Below are 20,074 nucleotides of genomic sequence, written 5' to 3'. Positions count from 1 at the left end.
AGATTGACACAGCCAGCATTTAAGCAGTTCATTTCAGTCCGAGCTGTGTGTGTCCCGTCTCCGAATATCTTCAGTCCATCTGTGGCCATATTCCCAGCCAGGGCACTTAGTCCCTCCCCCATTGCTGATATTTGCTCAACCCTCTACATACAGCTGGTCTTTATGGAGGATTATGATGTGGACATGGATGAGGAAGAAGAGGGAGAGGTATTCATGAGAAAGGCCACAATAGGCCATTGGTGGGAGGACTGTGGACATGATGGAAACTGTGACACACAGCACCAAAGCGGAGGAAGAGGATGCATGGTAAACAGCCGTAGTTGGGCCGAGGAGCTCCAGGATATCTTTGCACCACAGGCAGAGGACTGTTACAGTGGAGGGAGAACCAGCCTGTCCAGCATCTCTGTGAGTGACTCTCTCTCTCTCTCTCTCTCTCTCTCTCTCTCTCTCTGTGTCTAGGCCACACAAGCACGGAATTACTCACTTTTGAGTCCATTTGTTCTGACAAATTTCACGGCATCTCTCAAACACAGGAAAACAGAGTGAGACAGAAATAACATTGCAGAGTTACAGACAAAAGCAAACAATCCCAAGTCAAAAATGTAACAAAAGAAAATGTGCATAACAGCATTTGCAAGTAGAAACGATGCATATCTGTTTTAGGGCTGGGTGATTATTCAAATGCCATTTTCTACTACAGTTTTGGCTTCAAGTGATCAAAATAAGATAATCAAGATAGAACATGAAACATTATAAAAGTTATCCACTATCATTTTTATATATATATTTAGTAATTCGTGATGTTTCCAAAGCTGGAGAGTAAATGTGTTAAATAATCATGAACTCAATATTGACCAAAACAATTATGATGATTTTTGCCAGGATCATGCAGCCCTAAAGTATATGATTAAACATGGCATATACATTGCCTTTAGTGAAATGCATTAAATGGAAAGGCTGAGGATATTTACTATATTCCTCTGATCCTTGTGAACAATGAAAGATGAATCAAAATGTTGCATTGTTTAATCGGCCCACTGCTGCATTGTGACACAGAACTGTGGGAACTTGTGTGTCTGTGCATTTGTGTTTTTCTTTGCATGTGTGGGCAAATGCACTTCCTTGTCTATCTTACGGCTCATCTGGCTTGACTCTGTGATGTGGAACAGGGGCTGCAGGAGGAGGAGAGTCCTTTAGGAGACAAAACAAACAGATAGCGTGCAATTAAAAATTCACTGCTCTGCTTTGGGCCGGCGAGCAGATGCAGACGCCATGTCAGTGCTCCTCAAAAGTGCTGACATTTATTAGAGGAGCCATTATTGATCAGCCTCTTTTTAATGGTTTTGTTTTCCAGGGTTGCAGTCTCATTCATCAGGCTATGTTTAGCCTTGGCTTTACATCGCTCACCTTGCCCATGCAACTTATCATGTGCCCTTATTTCTGTAAATCTATAAAGTCTGTCTCCTCCCATCAGGGCACAAATCTCCAGTAAGCTGCAGTTTGTTCCTTTGCTTTGGTTAAAAGAAAGATGATGAGGAGAAAGGAAGATGGAGGAGCAGATAACAGATCAGGAGAGCGGTGGCAGCACTGAGCAGCTCCGTCCATCCCCTCCCTCTTCCATCTCTCTCTCCTCCTCCTCCTCCTCCGCTTCCGTCTTTTCCCCCCTCCCCTCACTGCTCTCTCCTCCCTCCTCCCTCGCTCTCCCACACGGAGCTGCAGTATATGAGAGGGTCTCCTGGGTCTAGCTTCACTGCAGTGTAGAGAAGGGCGGCTGTTTCAGTACGATGCGCTGAAGGATGGTGCACCAGGAGAAACGCGTTTACCAGGTGTGTGGATTTCTGGTTATAAGATTCTGGGAGCGTAGCATTATATTTACAGGTATACATGATAGGCATCCATCATGGGTGAGCTGCTCTAGGTGAATCAGCCATAATGGATGTGTGAATGTGAGGTGGTGTGGGTGTGTTCATATGTGATCTTTACCTGTTTATCTCTGTTTTTACATCTCCTCAGTCCAACTTGAAATCATTTCATATAATAGATAGATGTGTGATCATACATGCTTTGTTCTGTTCCATAAATTAAATCATTCTTCATCATTTTTAGTGACCATTTTTGCTTGTGCTACACCAAACACTGTCTTCTGGGGAGGTAAAATGGGATGTGTATGTGTAGACAGTCTGCTTGTAAGGAGGACATTGGAACAGGCTGTCTGGAGTGGATGAGCTGGAGAGTGAAGGCGATCAACTGTGATTTATGCTCTTACATCACAGCCTCATCTAATGATGCGTCACATAAGAAATCAAACAAGGTGTTTGGCCTATTTTGAGCTTATTTAAAGAGCAAGAATGTTAACACATGAGAGAAACATCTCTAATTTTAGAGGTGTTATTCCATGGCAGTGTGACAGACGCAAACACACACACATAAGCAGCCTGAGGACATGTGGGTACAAGCCCATAGTATAAATATACTTTCCGCATGGAGCCAGAATAAGGAATCATGTCATGCTGAGACATTTCGTTCTCTATTTCAAGACAAAAACTGTGAGACTTTGGATTTGTGTAGTGAAAACCCACACAGCTCATATGACCTATTTGCAGTTGACAAAAAGAAATGAGATCTAAGAGAAGCAAAGATAAAACGATAAATGATTCAGGGTAGGATATAAATGGACGAAGTACAAGAAGAAAGGGGAGAACAGAAGTAAAGAGGACAAAATTAAAGCAGGGCAGGGAAAGTAGATGCTGAGAAACTTAGTAAAATTATTTCTGGTATGAAGGAGCAGAATGACGTAGCATTTTGAGTCATCAGTACGAGGTGGATGGCACAGCTTTTTAAAACTATTTTACTGTAGATATCTGCTGCTGTCTTGATGGTGGACTGTTAATGGACAAGTGAACAAAGGAAAATCTTTACTGATGACTTACAGCAATCAACAATTCTTTAAGGTCTTTGTTAATCACCTGCAACCTCTGGAACTTAATTGCTGTGATTGGTTCAAATCAAATAATTAAATGGATTTAACAATAAATTTACAAATACTTAAAGGTTGTTTTTGTTTTTCAAGCCAAGTATTATCTGGTTCCTTTATAATTAAGAGACAGCAGATATCTCTACAGCTGATATCTCCAAAATCCAGGAATTTGACAACATTCAAAACAATTTAGATTGATAAAAAAGCATAAAAAGGTAAGAGGAGAAATTCTGTTTGAAAAAACTACTATATGCTTTCCCTCTCTGTTGAAGCAGGATGTTATCTTTGTACTGTTAATGAGGAATGAAGCTGCAAGATTAATATATTAATTTATCCCTATGGGGGGAGCAGTCTATCCCAGGATGCATCAGTCTATAAAAGGACTAACACACAGACAGATACATGCATTCAACATATTGACAGCTGGGAGAAGATTTTAGAGTTTCCATTTTTCCTGATATCTATATTTCAGTGAGAGAAAATCAGACCACCTGAATCTGCCAGATTCACCTTTTTAATCAGGTTTCAAATGCAGCATAGTGTTAATTGTTAGTATCTATGTAACAGGAGGAAGAGGATATTCTTTTTTCTTTGTACGATGGGCTTTTAATTTTACACTGTCACTTTAAACCTTATTTTTTTCCAGGTCAAATGATTATTTAGAGACAGAATAAGAAAAAAGAGGAGGAGTGTTATCTAAGGAGTGATGACTGTACCTGTTATCTAAGCTTATAGCAGCATAGAAGAGGAGGCAGTATAACAGATTTTCATAAATGTGTTAGCTAAGCTTTGATAGTGTAGTCAACATATTCATACAGTTATAATAACAGTGTCATATGTGAGCCCACAGCTGGATTATCCTAATGTGTGAAAGGCAGGAAATTGGATTGACTTTGCAACATTCTTTGTGAGTCTAATTTCTCAACAAAATCCATATTTGTCTCTCCTCCTCCTTAGCTTCTCTTTATTTATAGCTTTAATTTTAAACAGCAAGATGGATTTAATATTTATTCCTGCGAGTGTGCCCCCACATGGTCAATCAAGCAGAGATGGAACCACAGCAGCACTATTATTAATTTTCTTTACATTCATTTATTTTTCTCTTTTCTCTTTCAGGCCCAGAGGAATGAGAGAGAGTCCATCAGGCAGAAACTTGCCCTTGGCAGTTTCTATGACGACGAGCCAGTCATCTACACCAGCTGCAGCAAGAACGGCCTGTCCTCCCGGTGGGTTTGGATCGAGTGTGTGCGTGTGTGTGTGTTTGTGTGTTAGTCTATTACGGTTTGATCAATGAAGCCTTTTGAAGGCTGGCACCAATATTTTGTGTTTTAGCTTCTGACAGCTGACACTTGAGATCTTTAGATATTCTCCTTTAGATGTTGTCCCAGAATTTATTCTTGGATGGCTGGCACAGAAACAATGAGACACGCCCTAGATGGAATTAATTATTGATCCACAGAAAACATTATTAATCTCTTTTTAAAGCCAGAATATAAAACTTAATCATAAGTTTTATAGACTTAATGTGTCGCCTATATAAGGAGGCTTCTTATATAGACCACATGACCGGCCAGCCAACAGAAGGTATCTAATTATATACCTGCACATCATGTTGAGAAAACAACATATCAATATCAGTCTAACCACTCTTGTGTGTGTATATCCATGCATAAATGTAGCACAGACACAGTCCTTGTGGAAACTTCGCTGTCCAACATATATCATGTATCATTTGGTGATTTTGAATTTTTCTGATAAATTAAAATATTTAATGTTCCTTTATGGGTTATGAATTTGTATTTGATTATCTGACACACTGTCAAAAAGCTAATTTCAGGTATATTCTTTATAGATAGAAAGGCTTTTCACAGGACAGCGATGTAAGTTAGTCTTATACGGTGGTGGAATGTACTGCATATAAGAACAATTTTGAGGTACTTTTACTTTACTTGAGTATTTCCATTTAATGTAACTTTATACTTCTACTCCACTACATTTTGAGGCAAATATTGCACTTCTTACTCCACTACATTTAGCTAACAGCTTTGGTTACTTTTCAGGTTGAGATTTAACATGAAAATACATTATCCATTTGAAGTGATCAGACTTTTTTTTTATTTTATTAAATGTAAGTAGTTAAAATGAGCCCTGTCTTTACAAATTTAAGCACTGTTTACATAAATGCATCAATACAAATAATCTAGTAATATATTTGGAATAATAACAATCCAAGTGGGTCCATTCTGCATAACGAGTTTTACTTTTGATACTTTATCTTTTATCATTTTGAGTTTTTTTTGGCCTTCCTGCTTTAGTCGATAGTGATAGCTTCAGGGTTAGCCTGAGTTGTCAGTCCTCAGTTTCAGATTTTACTTTTATTTTTATTTTTGTTACTTGAAGTACATTTTGATGCTAATACTTTTGACATACTTTTATTTAAGTAAGTTTTGAATGCAGGACTTTTACTTGTCATGGAGTAATTTTACAGTGTGTCATTAGTACTTTTACTAAAGTAAGGGATCTGAATACTTTTTCCACCACTGGTCTTATACAATATTTATACTCGTACGATGTAAATTTATAGTCATCATTTAAAAAACAAAACAAAAGGCCAACTACTGACTAACAGCAGCACAGAAATACTAAAAACTGTACCAAACTGCTGAAACTCTTAGAGCAAGTCAAAATAACACTGCTGTCTTATATCATCTTTACTTTATAGCTGGCTCAGCTTAGTTTAAGCAAGACTATAGTAGCAAAAAACCAGCCCCATTAAAACTATATCAATGCCATGTGGGATGTTTGTCAGTATGGTCTGTGTTGTCATTAAGGTTATGTTTAATTGGCTAAATAGCTAATGTTAGATGCTACTAAGGAGTCTTAGAAATGTTGCATGTTCAGCGCCAAACTCAACTCTTTACTAACCAAGAGCTTTCTCTAGCAGTGGAAAGCCATGCTAATGTTTACTCTTGTTTCGCTCCTTTTTCAACACTTCTTTTGCTGGGACGAGGTGGTGGTCATTGTGTTTACTGTGCCACTAACTGGGGACTGTACCTTTCACGGGACTGACGAGCCCTGTGGGTAGTTCTCATAGACTGGTAGTTCTTCGTCCTGTCATATTGGACTGAGAGCAGACTGGATGCTGCAGTGACTCACTATCACCCCATCAGGTTAAAAGTGGTATTACAAGGCAGGAGAGGCCTGGGCTAGCTGGTTAGCATGCTTATTTCAGTATATATCTCTGCAACACAATACATAGATATAATTGACATAATGTCAATGTTGTCGCTTCTTCACATTTGATTGTTTTCAACCCAAATTCCATATCTTATGCTACCTATACATCAGAAGACTTTGAAAAGATTTGAAGAAGACTCCTGGAAACCTATAGGCTCACACCTGCTCACATCTAAAGACAAGTGTTTAGAGTTTTTTGTCACAGCCTGGTCTCAGACTGAGATTTTAGACAGGCTGTGAATCTTGCAGGGTAACGATTTACAAGACTACAACTAGATTATTTTAGAATTTTTTCCCTACCATGCAGATTTTCCCATCATGCTCTTAGTGAAAAAACTTACAAAAATGGAGGAGAAGCAGCTTTTGGCTACAGCTGCTCTAGTGTGTGCAGTGGTTTGTGTTGAAAAAAAAACCAACAACAAAAAGAAGAGGAGAAGACGCCACAAAATGCACACTCACAAAGCTGAAAAAGGGCTGTTTTTCTGACATGAACAGTTGAATATTTTACAGTAAAAACAGATATAAGGAAGAATAAAGGAAAGGAAAATTTAGAAATGAATTCATGATATACATTTATGTCCTATTTAATTATAATTTGTTTAATTGAATAATTATATTCATCAGCTCTATCAACTTTCATTTAGTTAATCATACATTAATCATTGATTATTTATTACTTATATATGTATACATTTATTTATACATTTTAACTGGGGCTCCTTACTGTTCTCTTTACTAAGAAACAGCGCCCCCAAAAATCCCGCTTGTGGCGGTAAATATATTACATCACTATATATTTTATTTAGGACTGAGCTTACTAGCATTATTGTGATGTTACTTTTTCCTGTCAAAGTAGTTTTACTGCCCAGTCTGGAACCGGGGACCTTTCATGTGCTCATCTATTGGTTGTTGTTTGTGTTACGTCACTATGACTTTCGATAATATCAAACATGTTAGATATGATCGCAAACCCAAGACTAGGAAAAGACTGACATGAAACAGTGCAGATTACTACATTAAACTTAACGATCGAGACGTCAGGAGCGCTCCGTGAGTCCAGTAAAACTCCTAGATTTATTAAAGACAGTTTTTAGTCTGGGACTGTGGAAATCTTTTGGTGTAAGCCCAGCATAACACAGTGTATCTTTAAGTCAGTGGCCTATTATTTTGCATCTGTAACAGCTTGAGTTATTTAACAGCCAGAAGAGGAAGCTATTCACCTGCTCACTTTATTTATTAACCAAGAATGATAAGGCAAAAAACTGATTGAAATGGCTTGTCAGCACGAGGGTGTCAGGTGCCAATGATCGTAAATGAAAGTGAGTCATGTAGTAGACAGTGCATCATTGTGCAGGAACAAGTTTATTTGTGTCTGTTTATGATTGACTTAGCAAAAAACAGAGAAAGGGTACAAGTGATTTACATAAAAGACAGACGTGCAGAAGGAAAATAAAAATGTTTCCCAGAAAGCCACAGGGCTGTTTACAGTCAGTCTGAGGGGATTGACATTGAACCAAACAATTCACACACACACACACAGAACAGGAGTGAAACTAAGAAAATAGAGTATGCAGAGGAGGTGACACAGTGCTTGACCTCTGTTGCAAGATAAGCTGGTGAGAAAGCAACTAAGCGATGCCCTGGCTAAATAAGGGGGGAAAAGGTGCCACTAAGTTGCCATTATAGTCATTCTCCAGATGTAATGATGGTACAGAGATTTTGAGATGCGGGTTTTATATATAGATGGCTACCCTAGATTTGCCTAAACTCGAGACACCTAACCTTTTACATCTTGTGAGAGTTGATGGCATGGGTGCTAAAATGGAACATTTCAGACAGAGGGTGAATAAAGTTATATTTAGACTGACAGTAGGAGAAAAACAATGTGTTTTTTGAACATGAAAACATGTAAACATGTTGTGATAGTAACCCAAAATAAATCAAATAAAGTGTGAACTTAAAATCAAACAAAAGCTCCCTTTTTTGCTCTCTAGAGCAAAAAATAGATATTGCCTATTGAAAATTGTGTCACCAACTGCTACAAAAGGCAGACTACAGCATTTTTCATAATAAATCTGTTTTTTTATAGAAAAATAATTGTATTATTAAGATCATTATATATAATAAGTTTCATTTCTATTTTGTTTCAGAAAACACAACTAAAATATGAATCAACAAGTTTATTACTGAGCTATTTCAGACATTTAAATGAAAAAAAAAATGTAAATGATTATTTTTGATAAAAAGAACACACTAGCCATTTTCCATGGTTTTCTTGATAATGATTTTGGTTATTATCAAGAAAACAATGGAAATGGCTAGATATCAGCTCTTAAATTAAACTCTTATGAGCTATTTTTGTTGTTATTATTTGTACAAAATAATCTACCTTTAGTTGTACCAGGCATTAAAATGAACAAGAAATTGAAGAAAAAAGAAAGAAGAAAAAATTTCCATGACTGTATAAAGTGAGAATTTCAATATAAAGGCATATCGTAAAGACGCCCGTAATTCTTTCCACCTGATAAGTTTGCAAATCACTTGTACATTATTGTGAGGCACACCATTAAGGCTTGATTTTACTAACAGAGTATTTTAATACATTTTAATATGTAATATATCTTAAAGTCTTAATTTCAAAAAGGATTCCAAGTTTAGATTGAATATGACGTATATTAGGGATATGACGGATGAAATCAAACTAAAGGGCAGCGTTTTCCCACGAAATTGATATTTCACATTTAACCACAATTGAGGTTTTGGACACAAACACAGAGTTGCATTACATCAAACACAAGCTGGTTAGCTAAAGCCACTACACCTACACACACTTTTCATGACAGCTTTGACCTCCAGTAACTCTCGGGCACACTGACGTTTTCATTAGAAGGGGCGTTTACATCAACCCGTGGGCTGCCCCCCCCCCCTTTGCTGCTGCCTGCTTTTTGAGGAAGTTCAGTTCTGTCTATACTCCAAATGCTCCTGAAAGAAGAAGTGATACTTGGTATAAGTGTGCAGCTGTGATTGGTTGAATTAGTGTCATGTGACCTCCAGTGGAGGTGAGGGTGCAGACTCTGGATTTTGGTTTGGGATGGAAATTCCAACCCCACCATGTCCAGTTTACAATGCTGAAATGTTATTGTTCTTGTTGTTAGGATACTTTGGGTTATTAGGTTATTTCAGTCCGAGTATCATAATCTGGAACTGGGTGGACTCTGCTTTGAGTTCTGTGAAAGAGGTTGACGTGCAGCCTCATTTTATGGTTGTGGCTTTAGTCGTGTCATTGCATGTCATGCTTTTGTTTCCACTTGATTAGGTCATAGACTGTGACATCACTAACATCAATGCATTTCATGGCCAAAAGTATGTGGACAGCCAAACAACCCATGGATAATTGTTTATTACATCATTTTAAAACCATGGGCATTGCTACGATACAGATTTCAGGGCCGTGCTGCAGAGCATTCAGCTATAAGAGCATTAGAGAGGTCCTGTTGTGCACTGATGTTGGGTGATCAGGCACAGGATTGTAGTCAGTGCTCAAAAGATGCTAGATCAATCATCAATCAATTAAACGTTATTTGTATAGCACTGTTCATACAAAAGAAATGTGACACAAAGTGCTTCACATAAAAAAAGGAATATAATAATAATAATAATAATAATAATAATAATAATAATAACAAGCAAACACCCTCCACCCATCCCCAAACGTCCACCCCAACACCCACAGCCCAACACCAATTCTCCACTCCTGGCCCTCCATCCCACACATCCCATTATAAACAAAGCACAAAACTGAGGAAGCGCCATCTCAATGCCGAGCAGTGAGGAAACACTGGAGGCAGATAAAATAAATAAAAATAAAGTAAGGTAAGATAAGATAAAATAAAATAAAATAAAAACAAAAGTAAATAATAATAATAATAATAATAATAATAATAATAATAATAATAATAATAATAATAATAATAATAATAATAAAAGAAATAAAGCTAGATAAAAGAAAATGAAAATAAATAATAATAACAAATAAATGAAAAAGAATAATAAATAAATAAATAGATAGATAGATGGTCAAGTCAAGGCCCTGTGTATATTCAGCTTTTCAGGATATTATAACAGTATATTTATCCTAAGTAACGGATGTGTTGCTCGGTTGGGAAGCAGTGGCACTTGTATGTGTCAAATAAATTGAATATAAAGGATAAAGTAAGGATAATATGGGATCTAAATAATTGATAAGCTTGGGGGCTTACGATTTGGAGTGATAGGACAATTTTGAACTGGTTCTTAATTCCCATTGTGAATCTTTATAGATCTCATTTATGTCTAAACTGGATCTTCTCCAAACTGCCACTACCACAACATGTCATTGGGTGACATGGGTCATCCATCGCTTTCATTATTCTTACAAGACCGAAAGACGAGCGAGTGGGTGCAAAACAACAAACAAAAAACAACAACAGTGCGCTTCCTGTCTTGTGATGTAGAAAAAAAAAATCCACCTGATTCACCATGGCATCTGGCACATGATGTAGAGTAAGGACCGCTGGCTGGCAAACTTTTGGATGGTAGTTTTGCTTTTTTGTGGAAATCACAAAGATAACTGAAATAACACGTGTTTGGTGTGATTCATTATTCTGCAAATGCTTAAACCTTGTGCACAAATATTTCCAGGTCTTTCCACTTCCTAATCCTGTCTTCATAACAAAATTTGCAAAATTTTGTAAAAAAATCTTTTAGAGTCATCTTGTAGAAAATAGATACACAGACCTAATTTCCTACCAAGACCTACATGTTGTGATTTCTGTCATTCAAATTGTTTTTTTCCATATCAGAACAATTAATCAACAATTCCATCTTTCTCCATTATGTTTAAGACATTGTCTGTGTCCCTAACTAAAGATTTAAATGTCCTCTCTTACATGCTTTACTCCTTGTGTTTTTCCACTCAGACTGCAAAGTGGGGTGAACCTGCAGGTGTGTTTTGTTAACGACAGCAGCAGTGACAAAGACAGCGATGCTGAGGACAGCAGGACAGAGACCAGTCTGGACACACCACTGTCCCCTGTGGTATGCATAGCTTTGATAGCCTCTGTGATTTTTTGTGGGTGCTGCATGTGTGTGTTTGTGTTTCTCTGACATTTTACTGCTCTCATGACTGCTTCTCAACCACACAAGAACAATTACATCATCACTCACACTACTTCCTCTCCAGAGCAAGCAGAGCTCATCGTTGTCGGACAGGGACACGGCGGAGGAGGACTCGGACCCGTTGGATGACTGCAGCGGGTTCTGGAGGGTGCAGCGAAGGTTGCAGGAGGAGGCCCGGGTGGCGCTGGCGCTGGCTCGACCCATGGCCCGTATGCAGGTGGAGGTGGAGAGGCAAATCCAGCTGCACAGACGTTCACCTGTGGCTGACTTGGTTAGTCAGTGAGAGAGAAAGAGAAATAAAAATCAGGGGATTTGTGTGTGTGTTTGCTTGTGGAGGTCTTTACTTCTTCTTCTGTGAAAAAGGCTTCGGACAATGACATACCAAACCACGTGTGAAGGGGAAAAAGGAGTGTAAATAGAATGACTTACTATAACTGGCTGTTACAGTCAATATAACAATGAAAATGACATAAGGGACTTGCATTGCCTGAACAGAAGGTCAGTTATGGTTTGTAATGGGGGGGGGGGTGAGACCAAGAGAAAACCCCTTTAAAACAACAGAACTTTTACATTTGCAAACCCAGATAGACACATAGATCGAATCGACTTTGATGAATATTGAATAACATTGTTTCAGTTTGAATTCCCATTCCAAGCAGTTGACATGCTATAACTTCTTTTCCATGTGTGTTTACATTATGCAGCTACCCCATCTGCCCCACATCAGCGAGGGCTTGATGAAAAGGAATCTGAGGCGAGGGGACATGAGGGACATGAGTCTAGGACAGCTGCAAGTCATCACAAATGACTTACACTCACAGATTCAGAGTGAGTAGCTCAAGCACACACACAAGTAAAAAGTTACAGTTTAATATGAGCATTTTATAACAAAATATCAAAAGATTTAACAATAAACCCACATTCTGACAACTATGCATCAGTTCATTATGTGTATAATCAAACACAGGTCTCAATGAGGAGCTGGTGCAGTTGCTGCTGATGAGGGATGAGCTGCATGTGGAGCAGGACGCCATGCTGGTGGACATAGAAGACCTCACCAGGTGAATGACACTTCTCCGTCTATGTTCTTTGTCTTTCTTTCTGCAGTACCTGTCAAATTTCCTTTTACTTGTGCTCTCTCTTATGCACTCCCTGTCTTTATTCCAACAGGCACGCTCACAGCCATCAGCGGCACCAAGCAGAGAAAGCTCTCTCTAAATAAACACCCACGTCACGTGTCTCCATCTGCACGCCATCTTACCTCCCGCTCCATGGACTGTCACTAATGTTACTAATGAAACTCCATCTGTGCTGACTGTTTCTGGAGAAAATAAATATACCATAATACTGTAATATAAACACACAGACACGCCGCATAATGTATTGCACCACAGGATGTTGTCGAGGACGCCTGAGCCACCGTTGCTTTCTGAATGGACACAGTTGAGTTTGTGCAGGCTCTTCACTTCCACTCAGCATGATTAATCATGCCATATTTTATAGAATTAGGGGAATCCTCTCAACGTAATTGCATCCCCTAACTGATTTACCTCTTCATGATTTTGCACGGTACACTCACGTATGTTAATGCTGGGTCGGAGGGAACGCCTGCCCGCCTTGTTTCTCCCTTGTCTGAAAAAGGATGATGACTTATAGGGGCCACACCCGACTGAATGTTGTCTTTCGTTTGTCTTTATAGTAACTAAGAGGACTGATGGGTTCATCTGTAGACATGTTTATCATTAATTTCACTAAGAGCACTGTGTCATCGCTGTTTAACACTGGAATTCACGACTAAACACCTACTACTCTCTGAGCTGTTGCAATAGAAAATGATGAGCACTGTGCTGATTTGCAGCTTAGCTTCACAGTGGTGTTTAAATTCTGCAGCGGCTGCACGGAGGTCTTGTAATTCGATAGCTGCTGCAGTTTTCACCTGCTTTAAAGATGCATTTAGAATTATTCTGAACGCTTTGAACTTAATTCAGACAATGTGTATTTGTCAAATGCCTTTATGTTATGTACTCAGTGCAATAGACGAAATGACAAGATATAGATTATAAATTATATTGGTTAATTCATAATAATTGAAAAGTAAAAGTGGAGGCATGGCATCATCTAAATAAAAATATGCAAAGTCATTTTTGTTATGCTCAAAGATAAAAAATGAACAAACAAACATATTAAACAAATATATGAATAAATGACAGCCTAAACATATATCTATTTTATCGGTTCAGAGGGTTTATGGACATACTATATGTAAATGTTGATAGATACTTTATTAAAAGGATGAAGAACATGCCTTGTTGTCTGGCTGTGTTTAAGTGTTTTCACTCTCAGCTTTTTAAGAATGTTATTTAACACAAAGTCAAACTTTCTTTTCTATTATATGCTTCATTGATAAATGTACTGTATAATGATTGTAAAAAAAAAAAAAAAAGAAATTCCAGTAATAAATGTTTCAAGCGTCTGAGCTGTGTTTATATTTGGCTGGATTTCATCAGTTCATTGTAGTTAATTTGCATTTTGGGCAAAATTTGAAATAGTTGATCAAATTCAAGGTAAAACTGGATGATAAAAAAAAGATTGTTACGTCCTGTGGAACTCACAAGTTCGGTCTCATTCGCACCTTCACTTCACACTCGAGTTGACACTTATGTAATTGAGTTTTTTGGAGGATTTCCTATGAGCAAAAGGGGAACAACTCTGACTGTGGGGACAAAATAAAACCCAGTTACACTCAGCAGTTGATCCAAATTAACTACTATTAGATTTTAATCTTTTTTTTTTAAACTGACAAATAAGAAAAATAAAGTAATTATTCTAATTAAAATGTGTACTTTACACATAATTAACACACTTGAATCACAAAAATAAATTAACAATGTCCCATGGCTACTCGAAATGTTTTAATCATTTAGGTGTGACTGTACAAACGTATACAAAAAGAAAAATGATGCTTAATAGAAAATTAAATTGCTGTTTTAAATATTGTTGACATTATTAATATTTGATTTCCTTACAAAATCATTATAAAACTCCTCAATTCATGATTAAATTAAAAAAAAAAAACATTTTATTGTGTATTAAAAAAATTTCTCTGTCTGGCACTTGAATAAATTAAATTAATTTGTTTTTGATTATTGATAAACTGGACATGATTCCATAAAAAATACAATAAATAAAATATCCTGAGACACAAAGCTTTCACTTTTCACTCTGTGGAAATGTCAACAATAAACAGTGTGAACTCTATTACTCATCAGTGTTTGTGTGTTAATTCCAGTTTCACCTATTGGGTTATGCTATTGGGGAAAAATTATGTAACCGTGCTCTTTCAACTTACAGTTAGGTGTGAACACAAACTGTGGTGCAGTGAGGGAAACCCCTGCCTCAGTGGGTATAAAAACACTTAAGGATGTCTGAGTTCAATCAGTTACAAACGAAGAATCTGAAGTCTTATCCAAAATGTCTCTCATCAAGCTCTGTGAGTATAATGTAATCTGACTGATTTTCTATTTGCACAAAGTATTCCAAACTGAAGATTTAACTATGTTTTTCCCTTTGTTTTTGGTCAGACTTCAATCCTGCTCTGCTGCTCCTGGTGCTGGCCTGTGCTCCGGGCAGCCAGTCAGTACCTGTGATGAGTAAAGGACTGGTGACAGACTCCTGTGTTTTATACGCACATACGCTGCTACAGAACATCACTGATGTGCTCACACAGGTAGACCTACGAAACTGTTACTGTTAAACTGTAATTTCTAAACTGTGATATTTCTTTGAAACTTTAATTTTAAAAAATAAAAAACTTTATAGTTTAATTTATAGTTTCAAAATGATCTTTCCGCATGCTAGAACAACCTGTTCAGTGGAATCGACTGCACAAAGCAGAGTGTGGAGGTGAACATGGAGACTGACACTCCATCTGTGTGCGCACCAAAGGTAAATAATAAAACATTTTTTTACTGTTTTTTTATTTTTATGATTGTATTTCAAGTTTGAGACAAGGCAAAATACTCAAGACAAAATAACCTAAAGAACTTTTGGAATTGCTTTTGTAGTTGCTCCTCTGTATTATATAAAATTAACCTGTGTTTTTCCAACAGGAATCAGCATGCTCAGGAATCATTAAGTCAGAATTTGATCAGGTAGGTTGTGCTCTGTCTTTTCTTTTGTCTCTGTTAGACTTTCAAACATTAAATGTAAGTAGGAAGAAAGACACTAATGATACACTTACAGCAACTGTGTTTTTCTGTGTACTATACTTTTCTTGTCCACTTTATTAGGTACACCTGTACAATCTAATGCAATTCATTACATTCTATGTTTAACATTGAGGTTATAGTTAGTGATGGTGCTGTAAAGGGCTGCCTCTTCATATTATTATTATTGTTATTATTATTATTATTATCATAATCATGATAAATATCATTACAATCATCATTATTATTATCATCATCATCATCATTATGACTATATTAGGGAGAATGTTTCTAATATTCTGTATCTAAATGGGAAGAACTAGAAACACCTCTCAGTATATTGTAGTCCAGTCTTTAGTAATTACATTGAATTAAATGTCTGTGTTAAATCTGAACATTATGAGCTTCCTAGTGGTAGATGTTACAATGGCTTCTCTGTTGAACTGCATTCGATTGTAAAAGTGTACAATGGGTGTTAATATACTATGAATATATGTGTTTATTGTTTTGACAGTTGTTGTTTTTTTGCTGCTTTTCCATCCAGGACTTATGTCTGACGAACATTGGGAAGGATCTGCAGCACTACTACACATTTCTCTCTGCTCAGCCAGACCCTGACCGTTACCTCGCTCCAACAGTTCTGTTCCACCTCAGAGAGTTTATGGAGGTAACTCATTTTACACACAACAGTGTTCAGCATCAGCATTTGGACCAAATCAGTACAACTACTACTACTTACAGCTCTGTCATCTATTTTAGATAGATGTTTATATAAACATGTAAGTGTGTAAATCAAGGTTTATGGTAAGCTGTGAAATTACTCCACTACAAGTAAAAGTCCTGGATTCAAAACTTACTTAAGTAAAAGTATAACGTATCAGCATCAAAATGTACTTTAAGTATCAAATACTCGTTACTCAGAATGGCCCCACTCAGATTGCTATATATATTCCAAACATATTATTGGATCATTTATATTGACGCATTTATGTAAGCATCATTTTCTCAAGTTAGAGCACATTTTTACTACTTAATATACTGTTATGAGGTTTAATTAAAAAAAAATGACTTATCACTTTAAATTGATCATGTTTTTTATGTTAATATAGTGGAGTAAAGAGGACATTATTTGCCTCAAAATGTAGTGGAGTAGAACTATAAAGTTATATAAAATGGAAATACCCAAGTGCATGTACCACAAAATTGAACTGAAGTACAGTACTTGAGTACTTAGTTACATTCCACTGCTGGTAAGATATGGCCTTTAAACTAAAATCTGCTGCAGAAAGAAAGAAACGGACTTAAGTGTCAACAATATTTTAAAAAAGTAATTTGTCCTCAACAGAACTGCTTCACATGGTCTCTGCCAACAGACTCGACATTAAAGGAGGTAAGAGATCTCTTAATACATGCCTTAACCATGATTTAAGTTTAAGTTGTATGTATCTTCATGCAGCACTGAGAAGTATACTTTTCCATGTAATTTTGAAAAAGAAAAAAAAAAGAGAATATTTTTCAGATTGTCAAGGAATCATTTATTGGACTGAATGTTCCAAATCTAAACTTCTGTGCGACTCCAATTGTAAAGTTGTTTCATGATTCCTCTGTGCTTCTTTAAGGGTGCTGCAGACCGTCCGAGCACCTACGATGAAAGACTGAGCCTCTGCAAAGTGCTGAAAGGCTTCCAGCTCCGCAGCATCACCATCAACAGAGTGATCTCATACATGAACTCTGGTGAACACACTAAATGAGCCTCAAGAAGATAAACAGAACCACTTTACAAATAACATAAACTACTGTAACAGTAACAGTACATTCAAACTATCTAGAAAACACTTGGGACTCTTTTTTTTAAAGTAAATATTTATTATTTTATTTACATGTTACTAATATTTGACATCAATATGGTGTGTTAACGTACTTTTTATAAAGTGTATATTTACAAACTATATGCTATTTATTTATGAATGATATTTGGACTATTTATTTTCAACTATTTATTGTTATGTAATTCAGTTGGTTCTAAGAATCACCAAATAAATATTTTTCCTTGCATGAATCCTGCTGATTTATCATTCATTTCTTTACATTTGTTTACTGTGTTCACCTTGAATCTAGAAAATGTATTACTGAGACAATTTAAGTAATATTCTCCTTGATAAAAACAATATGCAGTGACACTTTATAGTCAGCCACAAAACAACAGCATGTGTGATTTACAGGAAAATGTGAATTTGCTTTAAGTGAGAGGAGTTTTCATGACTGATGGTCCTGAATTCCTGAAAAAAGGAATTTCCTGTGAACATGGACTCCACTGTCCTCCTGACTGTACTTCCTGTAACCACCTCAGCAACAGCAGCTGAGCTTTGTGAGAATTATATACTAACTGAAGCGTTGTGTTTGTTCACACTTCATTTGGAAAGTCCAGTGTTGATAATCAACCTACTGTCAGGGAACCATAATAATGTCAGTAAAAAGTCTTTTGATATTCACAAGGATGTGAAAGTTGGTCAAAGCATGACTTTCAGTGGGCACTGCTGGGCACTTTGTTTTGTTTGGGGTATGATGTTTTGAAAGGGCATGTATGCCATGGGTGTTATTCATTACAAGTGAAAGTGAAATATGGCGTTTTGTTTCAAATTTCATCCCTTTTGTGTTCAGTGGAACTGGCTCAGCTGAGGTTTGTGGCTGCTGGGGCTGAGAGAGACCTATGACGTTCTGGCCACAGGAAACGTGTGAGAAATTACTGAAATAGTGGATCAGAGTCAGACATGGGAGAAACAGAAAAAGCAGGATATCTGAAAACATGTAAAAACAATATTAATATTAATAATAATTCAGAAAAAAAGCACCATACAGAAAAAAATACACAATACTGCTACCCCTATTTCACAAAGCCTACACAAGCAGAAAAATGTGTTTAAAGAATGAATACTTATATTTAATTTCTAAGAATACAAAATATGTATGAAATACTAAATGCCCAGCAAGGAACTCATATTGGCTACCTATCTTTTTTCCCTCTTTTTTTGTACATGCTCTCAATTTTTCATGTCCCCACTGCAAAGTAAATACCTTCTACAAAACTTTTTTATCCCTAAAATTATTTTTTCTTGAAAATACTCAAAAACAAATTGTATATGCCATGTTAAACTTTTTCTGATCTATTTATAGGTATAATATAAGTTAATTTTCTTTCTTTAGTTTAATGTTCACTCATTGCGTGTCCTGAAGTGCTTTCTGAACCTGTTAGATTAGTTGTTAGTATTTTATTTTCTCACCGAAGAAAAAAAACGTCTAACCTGCGGCACAAAAAGTGCTCATTTCCAGGAAGTGACGTAATTTTGGAGGGAAGCCAAAGGAGTAAAGACAGGTAAGAATCAATTAACTTTAACATGTTTCTTCTGCTTTAAAGTTCCGACCTTAGGCTAAACTTATAAAGAAAGTTGGTCCAATCATAACATAATTAAAAACATATTTGATATAAATATAAATGTTCTGTTTGTTTTGATGGTTAGCTAGCTAAATCTGTGATTGTGTGACGGTTACAGATGTCACTTTTCCTATATATGTAAAAAAAAATACAAAAAATTGTTGCATATTAAGATGACTCTTTAATGTCACTAAGAAAAACTTAAAAGCAAAAACAATCAGATTTTTTAAAACTAAGAACACGTTATTAACGAGCTAATGTCGTTATTCTGAAATAGTTTACTTCATTTAATTCACTTATAGGCCTATGCATTTAAACCGTGTCAATAGTGAATAATGATGTAAATGCAATTGTGGTGCCACCTAGTGGAAGAAATAGCTTCTAGCATTTAAGCTTAGCCGAAGGACCATGAGACCAAAATGCAACCAAAAAAGTTGTTCTTTGATGTATTTATTTAATTCCATAGACTAAAAATGACAAACACGTTCAAGTAGACAGGTTTCAGTTAATTGTAAACAGACATGCGCAGTACAACAGGGTTATAATCAGTCAAACCTGCTACCAGGTGTGTTTGATTACTTACAGCTGTGGTGATAGTTTCACAGGTTGCAGAGCAGCGCGACTCTACCAAACGTTTCCGAGGCCAAGAATGGACCGCATTCTTCAGAGAGCCTCATTTTGGTGGATTATCGTCCTTATGTCACTCTCAACACTCGCAGAGAGCAGGTTAGTGCACAGGCGAGGCTCCAAATACACAACAAACTCCCACAACCCGAGCAGGATTCACGGTAACCTCCAGCCTCAGCCGACTGCGAGCAAACCGCAACAAACCGCGGAGCTCCGTGAGAGGCCTCGCCCTGTTGTGGTCCATTGCCACCCGGACTCGATGCGGGTTGTGGTGCAGGCTGACATGTTTGATAAAGGCCTCCAGGTGGACCCCAGTCACCTGCGCCTGGGCTCAGAGGCAGAGAGTGGAGAGAGTGCATGCAGAGCAGTCCCGACAGGAGAGGCGGAATTCACCATCCAGGCCCACCTGAGGGACTGTGGAACCAGACTCTCAGTAAG

The 20,074-nt window shown here is 37.1% G+C and overlaps 3 protein-coding genes across 4 annotated transcripts in view; all 3 read left to right on the top strand.

Annotated features, from left to right (window-relative positions):
• The first annotated feature begins 1,686 nt into the window (after window positions 1-1,686).
• Window positions 1,687-14,629, top strand: zgc:153615 (uncharacterized protein LOC777747 homolog). 2 transcript variants are annotated; one of them, XM_059344617.1, is made up of 7 exons: window positions 1,687-1,826; window positions 4,094-4,203; window positions 11,173-11,290; window positions 11,436-11,642; window positions 12,076-12,199; window positions 12,339-12,373; window positions 12,557-14,629. In XM_059344617.1, exons 1-7 carry the CDS (start codon window positions 1,797-1,799, stop codon window positions 12,587-12,589), a joined length of 657 nt encoding a protein of 218 aa, XP_059200600.1. In that variant the 5' UTR covers window positions 1,687-1,796; the 3' UTR covers window positions 12,590-14,629. The 2 variants fall into 2 exon arrangements, with proteins under 2 accessions (XP_059200600.1, XP_059200599.1); XM_059344616.1 differs by having other exon boundaries at window positions 12,339-12,432; window positions 12,542-14,629.
• Window positions 14,630-14,842: 213 nt separating this feature from the next.
• LOC131980273 (interleukin-12 subunit alpha-like) lies at window positions 14,843-17,536 on the top strand. The gene is made up of 7 exons (XM_059344491.1): window positions 14,843-14,861; window positions 14,944-15,098; window positions 15,230-15,316; window positions 15,481-15,522; window positions 16,121-16,243; window positions 16,922-16,966; window positions 17,196-17,536. Exons 1-7 carry the CDS (start codon window positions 14,843-14,845, stop codon window positions 17,325-17,327), a joined length of 603 nt encoding a protein of 200 aa, XP_059200474.1. The 3' UTR covers window positions 17,328-17,536.
• A 2,077-nt stretch (window positions 17,537-19,613) lies between these two features.
• LOC131980862 (zona pellucida sperm-binding protein 3-like) overlaps window positions 19,614-20,074 on the top strand; it is a 5,177-nt gene continuing 4,716 nt past the window's right edge. The window contains exon 1 of the mRNA XM_059345171.1: window positions 19,614-20,069. Coding sequence (XP_059201154.1) covers window positions 19,659-20,069 — 411 coding nt within the window. The 5' untranslated portion in view covers window positions 19,614-19,658. The remainder of the gene's footprint in view (window positions 20,070-20,074) is intronic.

Source organism: Centropristis striata, chromosome 11 (genome assembly GCF_030273125.1).
Source record: "Centropristis striata isolate RG_2023a ecotype Rhode Island chromosome 11, C.striata_1.0, whole genome shotgun sequence".
Taxonomy (NCBI): Eukaryota; Metazoa; Chordata; class Actinopteri; order Perciformes; family Serranidae; genus Centropristis; species Centropristis striata.
This window is presented reverse-complemented; position numbering and strand designations above follow the sequence as displayed.

What these genes read in the sequence shown, in the direction of transcription:
- LOC131980273 (XM_059344491.1), top strand. An exon ending in CATCTGTGTGCGCACCAAAG is followed by an intron (nt 15,317 to 15,480) that starts GTAAATAATAAA and finishes TTTTTCCAACAG; the next exon opens with GAATCAGCATGCTCAGGAAT. An exon ending in TTAAGTCAGAATTTGATCAG is followed by an intron (nt 15,523 to 16,120) that starts GTAGGTTGTGCT and finishes TTTTCCATCCAG; the next exon opens with GACTTATGTCTGACGAACAT.
- zgc:153615 (XM_059344616.1), top strand. Translation starts at nt 1,797, where the DNA reads ATGGTGCACCAGGAGAAACGCGTTTACCAG. An exon ending in AAGAACGGCCTGTCCTCCCG is followed by an intron (nt 4,204 to 11,172) that starts GTGGGTTTGGAT and finishes TTTTCCACTCAG; the next exon opens with ACTGCAAAGTGGGGTGAACC. An exon ending in CTTACACTCACAGATTCAGA is followed by an intron (nt 12,200 to 12,338) that starts GTGAGTAGCTCA and finishes AATCAAACACAG; the next exon opens with GTCTCAATGAGGAGCTGGTG.